The sequence below is a fragment of the Salmo salar genome, chromosome 20 (assembly GCF_965601325.2).
Source record: "Salmo salar chromosome 20, fSalSal1, whole genome shotgun sequence".
Taxonomy (NCBI): domain Eukaryota; kingdom Metazoa; phylum Chordata; class Actinopteri; order Salmoniformes; family Salmonidae; genus Salmo; species Salmo salar.
In genome coordinates, this window is record NC_138310.1 from 52,265,619 (window position 1) to 52,287,048 (window position 21,430).

The 21,430-nt window shown below is 44.0% G+C and overlaps 1 protein-coding gene across 2 annotated transcripts in view; it reads left to right on the forward strand.

Annotated features, from left to right (window-relative positions):
- The window catches only part of LOC106580788 (large neutral amino acids transporter small subunit 4), a 30,644-nt gene extending 15,918 nt beyond the window's left edge, over positions 1–14,726 (forward strand). The window contains exons 6-15 of one of the 2 annotated variants that reach the window (XM_014162202.3): positions 4,675–4,767; positions 4,986–5,119; positions 5,870–6,072; positions 8,427–8,570; positions 8,859–8,876; positions 9,090–9,216; positions 9,397–9,529; positions 9,948–10,021; positions 10,255–10,378; positions 10,556–14,726. In XM_014162202.3, coding sequence (XP_014017677.1) covers positions 4,675–4,767; positions 4,986–5,119; positions 5,870–6,072; positions 8,427–8,570; positions 8,859–8,876; positions 9,090–9,216; positions 9,397–9,529; positions 9,948–10,021; positions 10,255–10,378; positions 10,556–10,717 — 1,212 coding nt within the window. In that variant the 3' untranslated portion in view covers positions 10,718–14,726. The remainder of the gene's footprint in view (positions 1–4,674; positions 4,768–4,985; positions 5,120–5,869; positions 6,073–8,426; positions 8,571–8,858; positions 8,877–9,089; positions 9,217–9,396; positions 9,530–9,947; positions 10,022–10,254; positions 10,379–10,555) is intronic. The other variant, XM_014162203.3, reaches the window with a different exon arrangement.
- Positions 14,727–21,430: the final 6,704 nt, after the last annotated feature.

The window sequence follows — 21,430 nt, forward strand, 5'->3', positions numbered from 1 at the left end:
TGGTGGTCAGGGACACAGCATGTTGACTCATTTTATGATGGAGTTGTGTCCTGTCAGGATTGGACTGGTTTGTACTGGTTCCCGTTGGCTGCTGAGAACCAGCCCAGTAAGCACTACAGCTTTTACGCAACAGCAGTCCCTCTTCTCTCTTTCACTTCTCTGTTTCCCCCCTTCCGCCCATTTCCTCCTTGTCTGTTCTCTCTGGTCTTTGTGCCTCAGAGGCTTTTAGTTATTCCACTCTTCCACTCTCCTCTTTTCTCTCCCACTTCTTTCTGTCTCTGTCTGCTGCACTAAAGATAACAATCATTGCTGCCGTCACACAAAATAATCAGATGAACCCAGAAGCAATGGGTTGTTTTCTGGCTAGGGTTTGTTTTTCAAGTGGAACTGCAGTGCACACATTTGAGACACTCATGCACCTCTCCTTGTAAGCAACATGTTGATATGCAAAGTGTAGAATGTGTAGTATTTACTTAGATAGGAATAGGATAGGACTGCGTCCTTAAATGGCTTTAGAGGAAAACTGCCTACCACAGGCATTCTTTACTGTCTGCAAACATCACTCAGCATTTCAGATAGGGATTTTCTCAATTTTCTCAAGTGATATCTACTTGCACGTAGCCTAGTTTCACCGCTGTGAGTGTCTGAACGTGTATTGCAGACATTTTGTTATCTGCTCAGGGCACAAACACGGCACTGACTGCAGGATATAGAGCCATAGTTATCAGCCCGTATCGGTTAAAGACTACTGGATTGCCCATCATGTTGTTGCTCCCCCACAACAAATGTTATTGGTCACATACACGTGTTTAGCAGATGTTATTGCGGGTGTAGCAAAATGCTTGTGTTCCTAGCTCCAACAGTGCAGTAGTATCTAACAATTGACAACAATACACAAATCTAAAAGTAAAAGAATGGGATTACATAGCAACCTTGTTTAGCTTCCAGTACATCCTATAGAGTTAGACACTGTTCATAGTCCAACACTCTACAAACAGACTTTTATCTCCATGACTGTTCAGATCCTAAAATGGAGCCAAATAGAGATTGGTAGGTGAATGCAGACAGTCCACCATTTGTATTGACCTTTTCTTCCTGGCTCTAGCATAGCTAACAGAGATGGATCTGTGCCCCAAATGGCACCCCATTCCCTATACTGTGTTTTTTTCCCCCCCCTTTTTCCCCTAATTTCGTGGTATCCAATTGTTAGTAGTTACTGTCTTGTCTCATCGCTACAACTCCCACACGGACTCGGGAGAGGCGAAGGTCGAGAGCCGTGCGTCCTCCGGAACACAACCCAACTAAGCCGCACTGCTTCTTAACACAGCGCGCATCCAACCCGGAAGCCAGCCGCACCAATGTGTCGGAGGAAACACCGTACACCTGGCAACCTGGTCAGCGTGCACTGCGCCCGGCCCGCCACAGGAGTCGCTAGTGCGCAATGAGACAAGGATATCCCTGCCGGCCAAGCCCTCCCTAACCCGGACGACACTAGGCCAATTGTGCACCGCCCCGTGGGCCTCCCGGTTGCGGCCGGCTGCGACAGAGCCTGGGCTCGAACCCATAGTCTCTGGTGGCACAGCCTTAGACCTTAGACCACTGCGCCACCCGGGAGGCCTACTGTGCACTCCTTTTGACCAGGGTCCATAGGGTCTTGGTCAAAAGTAGTACACTATGTAGGGAACAGGGTACCATTTGGGATGTATCCAGAGACAGTATTCATGAAACAGGTAATGTCTCAGGTTAACTGAGATTGGCCTAGAGAGAAAAGAGTTGGCCAATCATTAACTAGCCCTGGGTTGTTGTTTCTGCATCTAGACACTGTATTTAGTCATGCCTGATGGAGTAGAATTCAGGAAGTGTTCCGAAATTGGATCACTGTACTGTGGCCAGGTAGATTAGGAAGACAAACTCATGGCTGCACTGCTATCAGGGCCAGGGTCAGTAGGCAAACATTGTTCAACGTTGCAGAGAGAAATGTCATTATTAGTGCTGACGTGATTTCCTTTTTCTACATCCTATAAAGTATTTATATCTGAATGTTCTACAATGTAGCGCCCCTGGACTTTTTAACTAAGTGACCCAGATCCTGTTTCCCAACCTGATCTTGCCTGTTCTCACAAGCTGTAAATCTACCTCCTTCATTACATTGACAGTTGGATATCCTTCGTATTATGTCAGAGTTATACGACATAATTATGTGGTTTGATTTCTGAACGTGAACGAGAAACTTGTCTGTGGTGGTTTGTTTTGGGAACCACCACAGTAACTCTCAGTCAAACTGACTTCAGACCACTAAAACTAATGAGGCAACTACAGTAATTGCAGCACTTAAGCTGGGAGCTGGTTTGGACCTTCAGATGCTGTTGATGTTTTAGGCTCTACCTTCTGTTGACAATTCATTATTTTTCCTTCCCCCCCATGTCCTTAATTTGATCAAAGGCAGGTGTGACTCGTTCCATTACATCCAAACCTGGGTTAGTAACTGTTTTGGACTGCTTTGGTCTGTCTGTCTGTCTGTCTGTCTGTCTGTCTGTCTGTCTGTCTGTCTGTCTGTCTGTCTGTCTGTCTGTCTGTCTGTCTGTCTGTCTGTCTGTCTGTCTGTCTGTCTGTCTGTCTGTCTGTCTGTCTGTCTGTCTGTCTGTCTGTCTGTCTGTCTGTCTGTCTGTCTGTCTGTCTGTCTGTAACTGACTCAGTGAGGTCATTGAAAGTCATGTGATAGTCTGATGACACACTGATGGTCTGGTGGTGACAGATAGATAGGGGAACTGAGGAGAGCAGAGCAATGGAAATCACATCCCTGATGACGCTCAAGCACATTATTCAGCATATTCCATATGAGTTTATTCCAGGGCAATGTCACAGCTAACACTGCTGATTGAAGCTGTGCTAAGTGGAGGTTGGTCGGGTGCTTGGAGTGATGGTGGAGAGGTAGCCTTGCATAAGACCAGTGTTTCTCTCTTCTATCTGCCAGCCTGATCTCTCACACACACACACACACACACACACACACACACACACACACACACACACACACACACACACACACACACACACACACACACACACACTATCCTTGTGTAGACCAAACAGTTGATTCCCATTCAAAATCCTATTTTCCCTAACCCCTACACCTAACCCTTACCCATAACCTTAACCCCAAGCCCCTAAACCTAAGCCCTAGCCCTAATTGTAACCCTAACACCTAAGCCTAAAATACCCTTCTTCCTTGTGGGGACTGGAGAAATGTCCCCACTTCTGGTCCCCACAAGGATAGTAAAACAAACACACACACACACACACACACACACACACACACACACACACACACACACACACACACCACACACACGAACACACACACACCTCTTCTTGTCCTGACAACGAGGCACCAGTGCTGAGTTGCAGTAGAGTCTTACAGTAGGAGGAAGTAGGTGTCATAATAGAGATGGTCCCAGCTCATTTCACTTCTCCAGGAGGACTAGAATGTGATTGTTAGTGTAGCTGTCATGTAGGACGTTTTGATTCTGCCGTTAACCTTTGTTCAAATTAGTGGTCAAGGGTAATGCCGTCTGAGGAGGCCATGGCACGAGGTGAGAGATTTCCTCCATGGCTCAGACAAGCAGGAAACCTGTGGTGAGGGTGGATGGACGGATGGAGAGATTGGTTTCGGAGGAGTTCTTGGCGAACTGTTGAACTATGACCCAGTTCAACAAATATGCCATGAAACAGCTCTGTTCAGGAGTTGCTGTGCTGGTGTTTCTATCAGTTGCGTTTTTGTTCTCCCTCTCTTTCCCTTCCCCGACCCGTCATGGGAGATTCAAGTGCACACACAGTGGATATATGTTGTTTTTTAAAATTGTATTTTTCTTACTCTCTCTCCCTCTAACTCCTTCCCTGCTTCCTTTCCTCCCCTCCCCCTCTCTCCTTCCTTCTCTCAAGGACAGTTGTTTACAGTTAGGAGTTTAGTTGGGAACAGACTGTGCTTTAAGCTCAAGAAGAGGGCTACATATGCAAGCTGCTCTGGACTTTCTCTCACTCTGTCATAAATAGTGTGGGGAAAGCATCACCAAGACTCCACCCACATCACTCATTCTCTGTCAACAACCTCCCAAAAACATATTTTACGATTTCCTAATATAATGTCATGCCTTACATTTTTGGAAAAACGATGACTGAGCGTCTCTATGGCTATTCATGCGTTTTTACTCAAGAGTCTTTATGCACGTGTTTTTAGACAAGAGTGTCTGGTGGCACAGCCTTAGACCTTAGACCACTGCGCCACCCGGGAAGCCTACTGTGCACTACTTTTGACCAGGGTCCATAGGGACTTGGTCAAAAGTAGTACACTATGTAGGGAACAGGTACCATTTGGGATGTATCCAGAGACAGTATTCATGGAACAGGTAATGTCTCAGGTTAACTGAGATTGGCCTAGAGAGAAAAGAGTTGGCCAAACATTAACTAGCCCTGGGTTGTTGTTTCTGCATCTAGACACTGTATTTAGTCATGCCTGATGGAGTAGAATTCAGGAAGTGTTCCGAAATTGGATCACTGTACTGTGGCCAGGTAGATTAGGAAGACAAACTCAGACTTTATGCACGTGACTGCATTGGTCTGATTCAAGTGTGGCCTAATCTTATGTCCTGTCTCTTTCTTGTGTTCTCTCCTCAGCTTCCCAATATGTTTGGTGACCTTCGTTCCACCTTCATCGCTCTCATGATTGGATCGTATGCATCCTCCGCTGTCACCTTCCCTGGGATCAAGGTAACTTACTCACACACACATCTACTTAGCTAGTCTACACACTCATGCACATCATTATGAATGCACACCATTATGGAGGTTAGCTATCAAGGCTAACTATGCTTTCTACTATCAGGGTTACCTGTTTGACTCTACTTTCCTATTCCCTCATGTCAGTGTGAAGGTCGGACACAGAGGCTAATGTTGTGGTTGTTGGTCCCTGCTCCCTCTCTCGTCAGGTGATCTATGACCTAGGAGCCACCTTCATCACCATCCTGCTGGTGTGGGCTGCCTGCGCTGGCCTCGTCTTCATCAACTGCTTCTTCAACTGGCCCCTGGAGCCCTTCCCTGGACCTGAGGATATGGACTACACGTAAGACACTCCTAAACATCACACTCCTAAACTTCACACTCCTAAACTTCACACTCCTAAACTTCACACTCCTTAACATTAGTTCATTTAGTTATTATTAGTTTTACAGCATTTTTTCATTCCTGGTAACCTAAAAATAGCAGACATCCCTGTAACCTAATGCTAGTTTAGTATTACTAGTATTTGCTACTTATATCATGAATTATGTGATATGACTTATGTTATTAGTTACAGTATAGCATTAGTTCTAACCTAATATTAGCCAACAATAACATGTTTAGGGGATAATACTAGGACTTGAGGTTCATCTACTTAAGCTGGAGTAGGAATATTAAGGCCGTCCATAGAGTCTCCATTCTCCTTGGAGCTCAGTACATTACATCCCCAGCACACATTCCTCTGCAGCATGGCGAAGGCTTGAGGCCCTGTGTACAGGAAAGCTAATGAGATGAGGAGTTCAACTGGCTTTGCTCTCATACAGCTGGATTTAGTCTCATCCTTTCCTCTGTTTTGGCCTCTTCCCCTGCTCCCTCTCTCTCCTCTGTCTGTCTGTCTGTCTGTCTGTCTGTCTGTCTGTCTGTCTGTCTGTCTGTCTGTCTGTCTGTCTGTCTGTCTGTCTGTCTGTCTGTCTGTCTGTCTGTCTGTCTGTCTGTCTGTCTGTCTGTCTGTCTGTCTGTCTCTCTGTCTCTCTGTCTCTCTGTCTCTCTGTCTCTCTGTCTCTCTGTCTCTCTGTCTCCCTCCATCCCTCAGTGTGAAGATCAAGTTCAGCTGGCTGGGCTTTGACCATAAGATCACTGGAAAGCAGTTTTACCGCCAGGTGACCACGGTGGGGAGACGACTCAGCGTGGGGAACAGCATGAAGCAAAACCCCACGGAGCTGGCCCTACAGGAGGGCAACAAGCTGTGTCTCTCCACCGTTGACCTGGAGGTCCAGTGCAAGTCCCAGGAGGAATGTAAGTGTCTGGCCAGACCACATCTGTTCATCCCAGACCAGAGAACACTATGCATTTGATGTCTTTCAGATGGAGAGTAGGAAAATAAATAATGACTGTGCATTTTCTGTGCACACTGTGAGTGTGATGGGGTTCATTCACAAAATGGATTTGCCATAATGGGTTTCAAGCTCTGTACCTCCACAAATCCATACTCCATGAGGCCAAAAGCCATCTTGCCAGTTTCATTGTTACACATCATTTGGACACAACAAAGGACATGTCTGCCAGAAACCTGTCTGATGTTAAAAGACCCACAAAAACTGTCCAACACAACATCCTGCTCCAGCCATGGTGTAGAATTTAGATAGGAGAAAAATAGATCCAACAATACAATGGATCATTGTAGCCCTGCTTTATGGGTAAACAGAGGTAAACAGTCGACCATATGCTAGATCTGGGCCTGTAGCTTGTACTGATCTAGGGTCACTTTTTCATATAATCATAAATATAATAGGTTCAACTGATCCTAGACACAGGCCCAGATCTAGAATATGGTCGACTGTTCCTCTATGATGGATTCTATTCCATACTCTATAACTCTTTGTAAATACGGACTCTAACTGCAACGGTGCAATGTTGATGTTTCAGAGTGGGCTCATCCACCAGCCAGTGTTTAGGTCCCAGCCGCCAGCTTGTCTGAGGGAGTGCTGTCATTGGCTCTGAGGTCACCAAGGCCATCCTCCCTCTCCCAAATTAAATCCTGCAAACGCGCAACTGGCTGTGAACTTTGCCTTAACCCAGATTTGTACACTGCAATTAGCCACAAATCTCCAAAACACCCTCAAATCAGCCACGTGCCCCCTCCACGCCCCTGCTGTGCCCCCTCCACGCCCCCTCTCCCCCTCGGGCTCGGCCCTCGGGTCACAAACTCCCAGCGGGGCGCCCTGTGGTTCTCTGCAGGCTCTCTTTGGTACCAAATGGACCGTGCAATCGATTCGGACCGCATTCCAAGAAGTGCTGCTCAAGTGGCGGTGGTGGGGCGGGCCAGAGGGGCCAGAGGGCAGGTAGCAGTCAGTAAGGGTTCTGGGGGGGGGGGGTCATTATACACACAGGATGGATGCCCGCGGTTCTGTAACCCTGCTGGACAAGTTCCACGTATCAGGAGGTTTTCAAGGGGCCCGTCTCCCTCTCTCTCCCTTTCTCTCCCTTTCTCTCCCTTTCTCTCCGTCTGTCTGTCTGTCTGTCTGTCTGTCTGTCTGTCTGTCTGTCTGTCTGTCTGTCTGTCTGTCTGTCTGTCTGTCTGTCTGTCTGTCTGTCTGTCTGTCACACTCTCTCTCCCTCTCTTTGTCTCTCTCCCTCTCTTTGTCTCTCTCCATCTCTTTGTCTCTCTCCCTCTCTCTCTGTCTCGCTCTCTGTGTCTCTCTCGTCTCTCTGTCTTTCTCTCTCTGCCTCCGTCTGTCTGTCTGTCTGTCTGTCTGTCTGTCTGTCTGTCTGTCTGTCTGTCTGTCTGTCTGTCTGTCTGTCTGTCTGTCTGTCTGTCTCTCTCTGTGTTTGCCCACTCATCATTCTGATGTATGTGATGGTGGTGATCTATTTGGTTGTAAGGATGATGCCAGGGACTTCTTTTTGTGGATTGGTTCTTGTATCAACCAACCCATTACGAGACTGTTTTGTGTCATGCGACTGTTGATCCCGCTGTGGTCACATACTGTAGTGTGCCGATCAGATCCCCCCCTCTTATTCATTACGATCTGCAAGACCAAACTGATCCCAGATCCTACTCTGAGACCCTTTGTGAATTGCACATATTTTGGGTCCAGCACACAGGGGAGACCCAGTGTTATAGACGGAGACAGACTGTTAGAACCACCTGCTCTCATGTACCAGCCTCTTAGCCCCTTGTCCAGCCGGTATGTCAACTATGGTCCAGTCTCCAGAGCATTGGAGAGATACCTGCAGCACTGGGTAATAAACGCCGGACACATCCGTGGCGTGACCATTAAGACTTTTCCACTGCCCTTCCGCAGCTTTTACAGCTTTGAGATCAGTAGATGATTAACGGACCATGGCCCCAGGCCCCTTTGCTTACAGCGCGGGCCCCCACATGTTACCTTGCCATCCAGGGACCCGTGGACTATTTAGACTTCGAGCTTCCCTATTTCCCTACCTCCATGTTGATTCTGAGGTGAAGCAGCTTGCCTTGGTAGTTTTCCGTCACAGCATGTGGAGGAAATGAAAAGAAGGTCTATCCTGTACAGTACACACAGTGAAACCTCACTCCAATCTGATGCTAAATATTAGAATAGTCCTGTGTGTCATCCTCCATGTTCTGTTGCTGTTGTTTATCTGTCTCTCTTCCTGTGTGTCCACAGCCCAGTCCTTCATGAAGAGTATCCTGAGTCCTATCTTCATGCTCAGCCTGATCACCATGTGTGTCACCCAGCTGAGGCTTATCTTCTACATGGGAGCCATGAACAACATCCTCGAGTCGCTGTCCGACAGAGACTTCAGCACAGGTGTGTGCGTGCGTGCGCGTCTTGAAAATGTGCCTGGAACACGGACATGAAAAGCTATCGATCCTTTGTAGTGTTGATATAGTAGTTTACTTCACGACTCGTCACATAATTGCGATTTTTGTCATTCTTGCAATCTTGTAACCTCCTTTGTAATCTCGCCCACCCTGGAGTTGTTTCACACTGCCCTTATTTCAGTCTCTGAATTGCTTCGGCTAATTCTTCTTGGTCTGTCTCTCTTCCCCTTCCACTTCCTCTTCCTGTCACACTGACTTCTTACTGCCTCTGCAGAGGAGAAGATGGAAGTAGGTAAGACTTCAGGCTAGATTAGATGAGCACAGCCCATCTATTCCCCTCTCTGCCTCTGACACTGATTCACTTTGACTCAAGACTCTGGCCTACCCCATGAATCATAACCTAAACTGCAACCCTGTCCATTTTGCTGTAAACACCATGCTATTTTGCTTTTGGAGGCAGTAGTCCTGGGGAATAACATGTCTCTGTCTCTCCTGCCGTTCACAGTGAGTGTGTACACCTCCATTTTCGGAGTGCTGCAGCTGCTCTGTCTGATGACCGCTCCTGTGATCGGGTACATCATGGACTGGAAGCTCAAAGAGTGCGAGGATGAGAACGCGAAGCCGGGCACAAGGTGAGTTTCGCACGCTCGAACGCGCCCAAGCTCGCACGCACGCACACGCTCACTCATGCACACACACTCCAAAAGAGCATTCCCCTGCCTCCCACATACTCCTCTAGCATCCACAAGACTGTAATCTGTATAACCAGAGAGTATAAGTCTGTGTGTAACATGTGATGTCCCCTCTGATAGAGATCTCACCCAGCCCAAGCGTCGGGACAGACAGATCCAGAAGATCACCAACGCCACCCGGGCCTTCATCTTCACCAACCTGCTACTGATAGGCTTCGGGGTCACCTGCCTCGTCCCCAGCCTCCCTCTCCAGGTAACTCGTCCCTCTGTTTTCTCTCCTCCGTCTCTCTCTCTCTCTCTCTCTTTGCTCCAGGGGCGGTGGAGAAGCGCACATTTCACTGCGTGTATCCCAGTGTTTTGTAAAGCCCACCTAGACCCAAAGGGAGTGATCTTGGTGCAGAGAAAGAAAGAGGGAGAGTGACTCACGTGTTATTGCAGCTGAGCAGTTATTTAATGCAACAGTGTCTCCTGGCGGACAGAAGTGTCATTTCAAGTTATGCAAGTTATTTCCAACCCAGTTCTGGGAACATCTCAGTCCAGCCATTATTTATTAAACATGGACTCCATTTTAGGATGGAGGGACAGGGCACCATGCATGACCTGGGTCTGTAGATTCTACAACACATCATGTTGAACTATTTCTCTTTCTCCTTTCTTCTCTGCCCTCTCAGATTCTATCGTTTATTCTGCACACCATTGTGAGAGGATTCATCCACTCTGCAGTTGGAGGGCTCTATGCTGCTGTGTAAGTGTGTGTGTGTGTGTGTGTGTGTGTGTGTGTGTGTGTGTGTGTGTGTGTGTGTGTGTGTGTGTGTGTAAGTGTGTAAGTGTGTGTGTGTAAGTGTGTAAGTGTGTGTGTGTGTGTAAGTGTAAGTGTAAGTGTGTGTGTGTGTGTGTGTGTGTGTGTGTGTGTGTGTGTGTGTGTGTGTGCGCACAGTCCCCTCCACACATGCTCCTCATGCTGGTTGTCCTCCTTAGGTACCCGTCGTCTCAGTTTGGCAGTCTGACAGGCATGCAGTCCCTCATCAGTGCCCTGTTTGCCCTGCTGCAGCAGCCCCTCTTCATGGCCATGATGGGCCCTCTGAAGGGAGACCCCCTATGGGTAAGAGAGCCACAACCTTTTTTTCTTTTTTTGTTGTTGAAATTTCACCTTGTTCTAAAGTAATCTGCCCAGAGTACATGTCATAGCACACACTGCTGTCCCGTGGTGAAAACAGCAGAGCTGTTCGCTCCTTTCTTCTGACTGATGACGTCACTTCCTGTGTGTGGTTGTGCGCAGGTCAACGTGGGCCTGCTGGGGCTGACGGTGCTGGGCTTCTGCCTGCCTCTCTACCTGCTCTGCTACAGCCGCCAGCTCCAACGCCAGAAGCAGGAGCGCGAGGAGGACCCCAAGATCTACGTCCAGATCAACAACGGCAGCACGCCCGAGGCCTTCGTCTAGAGAGACCGACTGACGGACGGAGATTTTTTTTTTTTCAACAAAGAGAAGGAGGAACGGAGAGAGTGAGGAGGGGAGAGGTCACAGGTGTGACTGAACTGTATGATGAATCGCAACCTCACCCACCAACTCCGGTCCCTCTAACCGTCTGCACTTGCACTCAGACGATACTCTCTCTCACACACACACACACACGCGCGCACACACACACACACACACACACACTTCATGTCCCTTACATTCCCCCCTCACACACAGACACAGACACACATACGAACACATACACGCACACACACACACACATACACATGACACACACACACATACACATGACACATACAGTATATGATCACAAATCTCAGAGAACTACTATGATAAACACACACACACACACACCTTTACACTCCCCAACACATCATCGACTATGTACACTGTGAAAGAAACGCAACAACACACACATCCACGGTTCCTTTCCCAGGGACACACCACTAAACGGACATTGTTCATCTTCTCACAACTGGAATGAGAAAGGACAACCGCTGGTCTGTGAACTGAGGAGAAAGGAGAGAAAAGGGAGGAGGATCTTCACGGCGTTCTCCTCCCTTCCAGTCCCCCCTTTCTTTCAGTTCTCTGTTGTTTTTTTTTATTTCATTTTTGTCAACGATGCCATGCTCACTCTTGCCTGCCTGTCAGTGCAAAAAGAGGACACTGGTTCTCCGTGTCGCCCAGCAAAAAGAACCAGAGAGGAAGCAAGCATTCAACGCCATGTTGAAGTCCTCCTCACAGTTATGATCCCCCACCACCAGTGTTTTTACGTGTGTTTTCAGTGATGCCAGTAACGACATCGCCTCACTTTCTAATTCTGATTCAACTTAGTTTCATACTGCACTGGAGGTCCTCTACTTCACACCCTGAGAACTGGTTTTATGATTAGGACGTTATTGGAGCGTTATTGGAGCGTTATTGGCGATAGGTCTGTATTTTTCTCCGTGGTTGTTACACGCCAATGCCTCTCTATCGTCGCAAGTGGTTTGAACTAGAAGTAAATGGTGCTAAGAGTTCATACCGCCATAACGTTCCCATTAGGTTCTGTAACGTTGCCGTAATGTTGGGGATAGTCATCATTGTAAATGAATTGGTAAGAATGGAACCTCATACAACCTTCAGAAGCTAGTCGACGTAATCTTCTCATCTAGCGAGTGTTCCTTCCAGTGTCTCAAAGACCAAACCTGGTGACTCAGTCTTCGAGTTTTGTTGTTGAAGACAACAGAGGCGTGGAGGGTTAAAGCCACAGAGAAGCTGTCGTTTGAAGACTGTTCCAACAGCTCTAGGGAGACAAGAAAGCAAAGGCTTGTTTTTTTGTAACATCAGCACTCTAGATAAAAGCCTGAGTCGATAGCTGTGCTTTGAGCCCATTTGAGTAAGTGATTAGGCCAACGGGTTTCCAGTGTGCAGGCCAGCGTTTTACTTCTAGGGAATACTATGTGACTGTGCTAGTGGCTGTGCGTCAAGCAAAAGCATGGCACAGGTTGAAACAAACCTCTTACCAGTTATAATGTGCCACAACAACATAGGCTACAGCACAGCTACACTCTTACAAAAAAGGGTTCGAAAAGGCTTCTTCGGCTGTCGCCATAAGATAATCCTTTTTGGTTCCAGGTTAGAACCCTTTTTGGTTCCAGGTAGAACCCTTTTGGACAGCCGAATAACCCTTTTAGGTTCTAGAATGATAATCATTTGTTTTCTAAGAGTGTAGGCTTGGTTATCAAGCTCCAATGCATGGGCCTATATCACTCTCACCGGATACACTGACTGGTCTTGTATTGGCAGTCCTCTTTGTAGTGCAGAATGAATTTCTTATTGAAAAAGTAATAGTTTTATCAACTGTATTTTACCTGCAATATGATACTGACATACCCTTCAAGGTTTTGTTCTGTTTCAAGACAAATGTGTTTTGGTACAAATGGTTTGACGAGATATGGTTTTAGATAGAGAGGAGATGTGTAGTTTAAGGTGAACTGTGGTTGCTATGGGCTTATTACATGGCACTGTTCTACACTACCTGAATTACATTGATGCATTTCAATTCTGATTTGCTGTAGCAATAAGTACTTCTCTGAGTTGCTGAGCAATCCTCTACTTTTCCCGGCAACACATAACCCTATGAACAAACACTGTTGTCCAACCACACACATACAGACACACAATGCAAGAATGTGGATTGATATAATGCAATGTTTATTACAAAGGTGCTTCTCAATGACAGGAACGTAGACTAGTTCATCTATCTATCAATCTAGCTATGGTCTCACCTACAAAGCCTCACTTTGTGGTGACAAATTACTTGAATTATTGAATTCCAACTTGAAGTTTGATTCACTTTTTGATTCAGAAAGGGAGACAGAGAGATGCTTGAATATGATATCTGTTTCTAAATCCACATTCTTGCAGCTGTTGTGAACAGTGTGATCGTGGGACCCAGGTGGGCGGGCAGGCAGGTCATGACAGGACTTTATGTTCCTGAATGATCTGTTGCGATTAACATATACCGGAGAGAGAGAGCGTGACAACTTGATTGGTGTAGCTCTACGTCCGCCGATGCAGTATTTAGACTGGACGGGACACCTGCTTTTCCTCAGTCACTCACAGAAGCACTTCCAAAGACAGCCATGTAACCAGCAGATTGCCACTCTGTGTGTAGATGATTTGAGATGTTGGTGCCCCACCCTCTCTCATCATGACCCATCACGTTGATCCATCCATGTCCAAACCACTATCCTGACCTGTTTCTCTACTGCAGTCTCACCCAAACACAACCACCCACCCAAGAGATCCTTCACATACTGGCGACGGAACTGAGAGACAATGCTAGAATCCCCAAAAGCTTCATGAATGAAATAAGTGAGAACTGAATGGCACATATGCACCTTAGTCCTCTTATCAGGATCTCATTGCTATTATTCTGAATGGCCTGCACTGAAATATAACATAGACAGTGCACCACTTGCTAGTTCTGCATGTTAGCATAGAATGTATTCCCAGTCTGTTTTTTTATTCATAGAGAAATGACATTGGAACTGCAAGAAACGGTTATTTTTATATTCAGTCAAAGTTACTTACCTTGAGTGGTCTTAGTCTCTCCTCTTGTATGCCCTGTCCAGTAGGTCCCTGTCCCGCAATGTAGAATGGCTCCTTGCTACTGCTCTTTGGGCCTGTCTGTTTGGGTCTCTTGGTTTCAAGGATCTACACACACACACACACACACACACTGATAGAGAAACAGGTCTAGGCATCCTCAACATCCTTACATTGAACATCACTCTACTTGTCGTTTACATGAATTTATTTTGCAAAAGGAGGAAAGACTTGTGGGGAGAATTCATGTATAGCCCTGGATAGACTGGTTCTTGTGGCTTGAACATATGACTAGAGATTGCAGGTGGATTCTGATAATGATGCTATACTGTACTCCAGCACAATGAATGTGGGGTTGGGATGATCTTCATTCCCTCAGTATGGGAGAATCAGCACTTTTTACACTGCCATACCTTAAACTGTCATTCTACTCAGAATGCCATCACCGTAGTTCTTTTCTAGACGTGACATCTTTTTACTACTATCCCCTTCCCTTGGACGTAAAGTGTGATTGATTGACTGTTTTATTCTCTGACGACGAAAGACGAGCAATGATTTTTGGATAGAAGGTTTTAATGATTGTGTGTCACCTTTAGACATTGATCGGGAACTTCAGCTGAAACACCAATGTTTTTCCCTGACTTGTACCTTATTTTTTTACTGAAATGTTTATTTTGTTGTTTTACATTCTCCTTTTTGGTGTTTGTTTCAATATGTATTTAATGTCTATATGCTGTATATTGGAGCTCATTTTTGTTGTTGTCTTCTATCACATTATAGCCATTGTTATTGACATTTTGAGTCGTTGTCTAAATGAGAAGAAAAAAAAATCAATATATGAAAGAATAAACAGAAACAGATTAATTTGTAAGATAAAGTGTCCGTTTTGTAATTATTTGACCTTGTTTGACGTTTTTGCACGTTTCCTCAAAGTGTGGTGGATTGTCAATCACTATTAATGCAAAATGTGTTAAATAACCTATATTATGACATATCCCATGTTACAGCTGTATGCAATATAATGGACAGAAGAAAACATGGATGGTCTGCTTTAAGTGGCGGAAGCCTGCAGATGCCACCTCATTCCTAAATCCAACCAGCCTAGGGGGAAATCCCACTTCCCAGGGTTAGGCTATTGTGGATTTCATATTAGCCACATTTTTGTGGTCAGGATCAAATCAAATCATCAAATGTTATTGGTCACATACACATGGTTAGCAGATGTTAATGCGAGTGTAGCAAAATGCTTGTGCTTCTAGTTCCTGACAGTGCAGCAATATCTAACAAGTAATAGCTAACAAATTCACAACGACTACCTAATACACACAAATGTAAAGGGATGAATAAGAATATGTACATATCAATATATGGATGAGCGATGGCAGTGCGGCATAGGCAAGATGCAGTAGATGGTATAGTATATACATATGAGATGAGTAATGTAGGATATGTAGACATTATTAAAGTGGCGCTATTTAAAGTGACTAGTGATTCCTTTATTAAATCAATTTATTACATTTATTAAAGTGGCCAGAGATTTGAGTCTGTATTTTGGCAGCAGCCACTCTGTTAGTGATGGCTGTTTAACAGTCCGATGGCCTTGAGATAGAAGCTGTTTTTCAGTCTCTCGGTTCCAGCTTTGATGCACCAGTACTGACCTCGCCTTCTGGATGTTAGCGGGGTGAACAGGCAGTGGCTTGGGTGGTTGTTGTCCTTGATGATGTTTTTGGCCTTCAAGTGACATCGGGTGGTGTAGGTGTCCTGGAGGGCAGGTAGTTTGCCCCCGGTGATGCGTTGTGCAGACCTCACTACCCTCTGGAAAGCCTTACGGTTGTGGGCGGAGCAGTTGCCGTACCAGGCAGTGATACAGCCCGAGCAGGATGCTCTCGATTGTGCATCTGTAAAAGTTTGTGATTCTAGGATGTTACATTAATCATGTCCGTAAGGGCTGGCAACATTACATTAATCATGTCTGTAATAGCTGGCAACATTACATTAATCATGTCCGTAAGGGCTGGCAACATTACATTAATCATGTCTGTAATAGCTGGCAACATTACATTAATCATGTCTGTAACGGCTGGCAACATTACATTAATCATGTCCGTAAGGGCTGGCAACATTACATTAATCATGTCTGTAATGGCTGGCAACATTACATTAATCATGTCCGTAAGGGCTGGCAACATTACATTAATCATGTCTGTAATAGCTGGCAACATTACATTAATCATGTCTGTAATAGCTGGCAACATTACATTAATCATGTCTGTAATGGCTGGCAACATTACATTAATAATGTCCGTAATAGCTGGCAACATTACATTAATCATGTCTGTAATAGCTGGCAACATTACATTAATCATGTCCGTAAGGGCTGGCAACATTACATTAATCATGTCTGTAATAGCTGGCAACATTACATTAATCATGTCTGTAATGGCTGGCAACATTACATTAATCATGTCTGTAATAGCTGGCAACATTACATTAATCATGTCTGTAATGGCTGGCAACATTACATTAATCATGTCTGTAATGGCTGGCAACATTACATTAATCATGTCCGTAAGGGCTGGCAACATTACATTAATCATGTCTGTAAGGGCTGGCAACATTACATTAATCATGTCCGTAATGGCTGGCAACATTACATTAATCATGTCTGTAATGGCTGGCAACATTACATTAATCATGTCTGTAATGGCTGGCAACATTACATTAATCATGTCCGTAAGGGCTGGCAACATTACATTAATCATGTCTGTAAGGGCTGGCAACATTACATTAATCATGTCCGTAAGGGCTGGCAACATTACATTAATCATGTCTGTAATAGCTGGCAACATTACATTAATCATGTCTGTAATGGCTGGCAACATTAAATTAATCATGTCTGTAATGGCTGGCAACATTACATTAATCATGTCCGTAAGGGCTGGCAACATTACATTAATCATGTCTGTAAGGGCTGGCAACATTACATTAATCATGTCCGTAAGGGCTGGCAACATTACATTAATCATGTCCGTAATGGCTGGCAACATTACATTAATCATGTCCGTAATGGCTGGCAACATTACATTAATCATGTCTGTAAGGGCTGGCAACATTACATTAATCATGTCCGTAAGGGCTGGCAACATTACATTAATCATGTCTGTAATGGCTGGCAACATTACATTAATCATGTCTGTAAGGGCTGGCAACATTACATTAATCATGTCTGTAATGGCTGGCAACATTACATGAATCATGTCTGTAAGGGCTGGCAACATTACATTAATCATGTCTGTAATGGCTGGCAACATTACATTAATCATGTCTGTAAGGGCTGGCAACATTACATTAATCATGTCTGTAATAGCTGGCAACATTACATTAATCATGTCCGTAAGGGCTGGCAACATTACATTAATCATGTCTGTAATAGCTGGCAACATTACATTAATCATGTCTGTAATGGCTGGCAACATTACATTCATCATGTCCGTAAGGGCTGGCAACATTACATTAATCATGTCTGTAAGGGCTGGCAACATTACATTAATCATGTCTGTAATAGCTGGCAACATTACATTAATCATGTCCGTAAGGGCTGGCAACATTACATTAATCATGTCTGTAATAGCTGGCAACATTACATTAATCATGTCTGTAATAGCTGGCAACATTACATTAATCATGTCTGTAATGGCTGGCAACATTACATTCATCATGTCCGTAAGGGCTGGCAACATTACATTAATCATGTCTGTAAGGGCTGGCAACATTACATTAATCATGTCTGTAATAGCTGGCAACATTACATTAATCATGTCCGTAAGGGCTGGCAACATTATATTAATCATGTCTGTAATAGCTGGCAACATTACATTAATCATGTCTGTAAGGGCTGGCAACATTACATTAATCATGTCCGTAAGGGCTGGCAACATTACATTAATCATGTCTGTAAGGGCTGGCAACATTACATTAATCATGTCCGTAAGGGCTGGCAACATTACATTAATCATGTCTGTAATGGCTGGCAACATTACATTAATCATGTCTGTAAGGGCTGGCAACATTACATTAATCATGTCTGTAATAGCTGGCAACATTACATTAATCATGTCTGTAAGGGCTGGCAACATTACATTAATCATGTCTGTAAGGGCTGGCAACATTACATTAATCATGTCTGTAATGGCTGGCAACATTACATTAATCATGTCTGTAAGGGCTGGCAACATTACATTAATCATGTCTGTAATAGCTGGCAACATTACATTAATCATGTCTGTAAGGGCTGGCAACATTACATTAATCATGTCTGTAAGGGCTGGCAACATTACATTAATCATGTCTGTAAGGGCTGGCAACATTACATTAATCATGTCTGTAATAGCTGGCAACATTACATTAATCATGTCTGTAAGGGCTGGCAACATTACATTAATCATGTCTGTAAGGGCTGGCAACATTACATTAATCATGTCTGTAAGGGCTGGCAACATTACATTAATCATGTCTGTAAGGGCTGGCAACATTACATTAATCATGTCTGTAAGGGCTGGCAACATTACATTAATCATGTCCGTAAGGGCTGGCAACATTACATTAATCATGTCTGTAAGGGCTGGCAACATTACATTAATCATGTCTGTAATAGCTGGCAACATTACATTAATCATGTCTGTAAGGGCTGGCAACATTACATTAATCATGTCTGTAATAGCTGGCAACATTACATTAATCATGTCTGTAATGGCTGGCAACATTACATTAATAATGTCCGTAATAGCTGGCAACATTACATTAATCATGTCTGTAATAGCTGGCAACATTACATTAATCATGTCCGTAAGGGCTGGCAACATTACATTAATCATGTCTGTAATAGCTGGCAACATTACATTAATCATGTCTGTAATGGCTGGCAACATTACATTAATCATGTCTGTAATAGCTGGCAACATTACATTAATCATGTCTGTAATGGCTGGCAACATTACATTAATCATGTCTGTAATGGCTGGCAACATTACATTAATCATGTCCGTAAGGGCTGGCAACATTACATTAATCATGTCTGTAAGGGCTGGCAACATTACATTAATCATGTCCGTAATGGCTGGCAACATTACATTAATCATGTCTGTAATGGCTGGCAACATTACATGAATCATGTCTGTAATGGCTGGCAACATTACATTAATCATGTCCGTAAGGGCTGGCAACATTACATTAATCATGTCTGTAAGGGCTGGCAACATTACATTAATCATGTCCGTAAGGGCTGGCAACATTACATTAATCATGTCTGTAATAGCTGGCAACATTACATTAATCATGTCTGTAATGGCTGGCAACATTACATTAATCATGTCTGTAATGGCTGGCAACATTACATTAATCATGTCCGTAAGGGCTGGCAACATTACATTAATCATGTCCGTAAGGGCTGGCAACATTACATTAATCATGTCCGTAAGGGCTGGCAACATTACATTAATCATGTCCGTAATGGCTGGCAACATTACATTAATCATGTCCGTAATGGCTGGCAACATTACATTAATCATGTCTGTAAGGGCTGGCAACATTACATTAATCATGTCCGTAAGGGCTGGCAACATTACATTAATCATGTCTGTAATGGCTGGCAACATTACATTAATCATGTCTGTAAGGGCTGGCAACATTACATTAATCATGTCTGTAATGGCTGGCAACATTACATGAATCATGTCTGTAAGGGCTGGCAACATTACATTAATCATGTCTGTAATGGCTGGCAACATTACATTAATCATGTCTGTAAGGGCTGGCAACATTACATTAATCATGTCTGTAATAGCTGGCAACATTACATTAATCATGTCCGTAAGGGCTGGCAACATTACATTAATCATGTCTGTAATGGCTGGCAACATTACATTAATCATGTCTGTAATGGCTGGCAACATTACATTCATCATGTCCGTAAGGGCTGGCAACATTACATTAATCATGTCTGTAAGGGCTGGCAACATTACATTAATCATGTCTGTAATAGCTGGCAACATTACATTAATCATGTCCGTAAGGGCTGGCAACATTACATTAATCATGTCTGTAATAGCTGGCAACATTACATTAATCATGTCTGTAATAGCTGGCAACATTACATTAATCATGTCTGTAATGGCTGGCAACATTACATTCATCATGTCCGTAAGGGCTGGCAACATTACATTAATCATGTCTGTAAGGGCTGGCAACATTACATTAATCATGTCTGTAATAGCTGGCAACATTACATTAATCATGTCCGTAAGGGCTGGCAACATTATATTAATCATGTCTGTAATAGCTGGCAACATTACATTAATCATGTCTGTAAGGGCTGGCAACATTACATTAATCATGTCCGTAAGGGCTGGCAACATTACATTAATCATGTCTGTAAGGGCTGGCAACATTACATTAATCATGTCCGTAAGGGCTGGCAACATTACATTAATCATGTCTGTAATGGCTGGCAACATTACATTAATCATGTCTGTAAGGGCTGGCAACATTACATTAATCATGTCTGTAATAGCTGGCAACATTACATTAATCATGTCTGTAAGGGCTGGCAACATTACATTAATCATGTCTGTAAGGGCTGGCAACATTACATTAATCATGTCTGTAATGGCTGGCAACATTACATTAATCATGTCTGTAAGGGCTGGCAACATTACATTAATCATGTCTGTAATAGCTGGCAACATTACATTAATCATGTCTGTAAGGGCTGGCAACATTACATTAATCATGTCTGTAAGGGCTGGCAACATTACATTAATCATGTCTGTAAGGGCTGGCAACATTACATTAATCATGTCTGTAATAGCTGGCAACATTACATTAATCATGTCTGTAAGGGCTGGCAACATTACATTAATCATGTCTGTAAGGGCTGGCAACATTACATTAATCATGTCTGTAAGGGCTGGCAACATTACATTAATCATGTCTGTAAGGGCTGGCAACATTACATTAATCATGTCTGTAAGGGCTGGCAACATTACATTAATCATGTCCGTAAGGGCTGGCAACATTACATTAATCATGTCTGTAAGGGCTGGCAACATTACATTAATCATGTCTGTAATAGCTGGCAACATTACATTAATCATGTCTGTAAGGGCTGGCAACATTACATTAATCATGTCTGTAATAGCTGGCAACATTACATTAATCATGTCTGTAATAGCTGGCAACATTACATTAATCATGTCTGTAAGGGCTGGCAACATTACATTAATCATGTCTGTAATAGCTGGCAACATTACATTAATCATGTCCGTAAGGGCTGGCAACATTACATTAATCATGTCTGTAATGGCTGGCAACATTACATTAATCATGTCTGTAAGGGCTGGCAACATTACATTAATCATGTCTGTAATAGCTGGCAACATTACATTAATCATGTCTGTAAGGGCTGGCAACATTACATTAATCATGTCTGTAAGGGCTGGCAACATTACATTAATCATGTCTGTAAGGGCTGGCAACATTACATTAATCATGTCTGTAAGGGCTGGCAACATTACATTAATCATG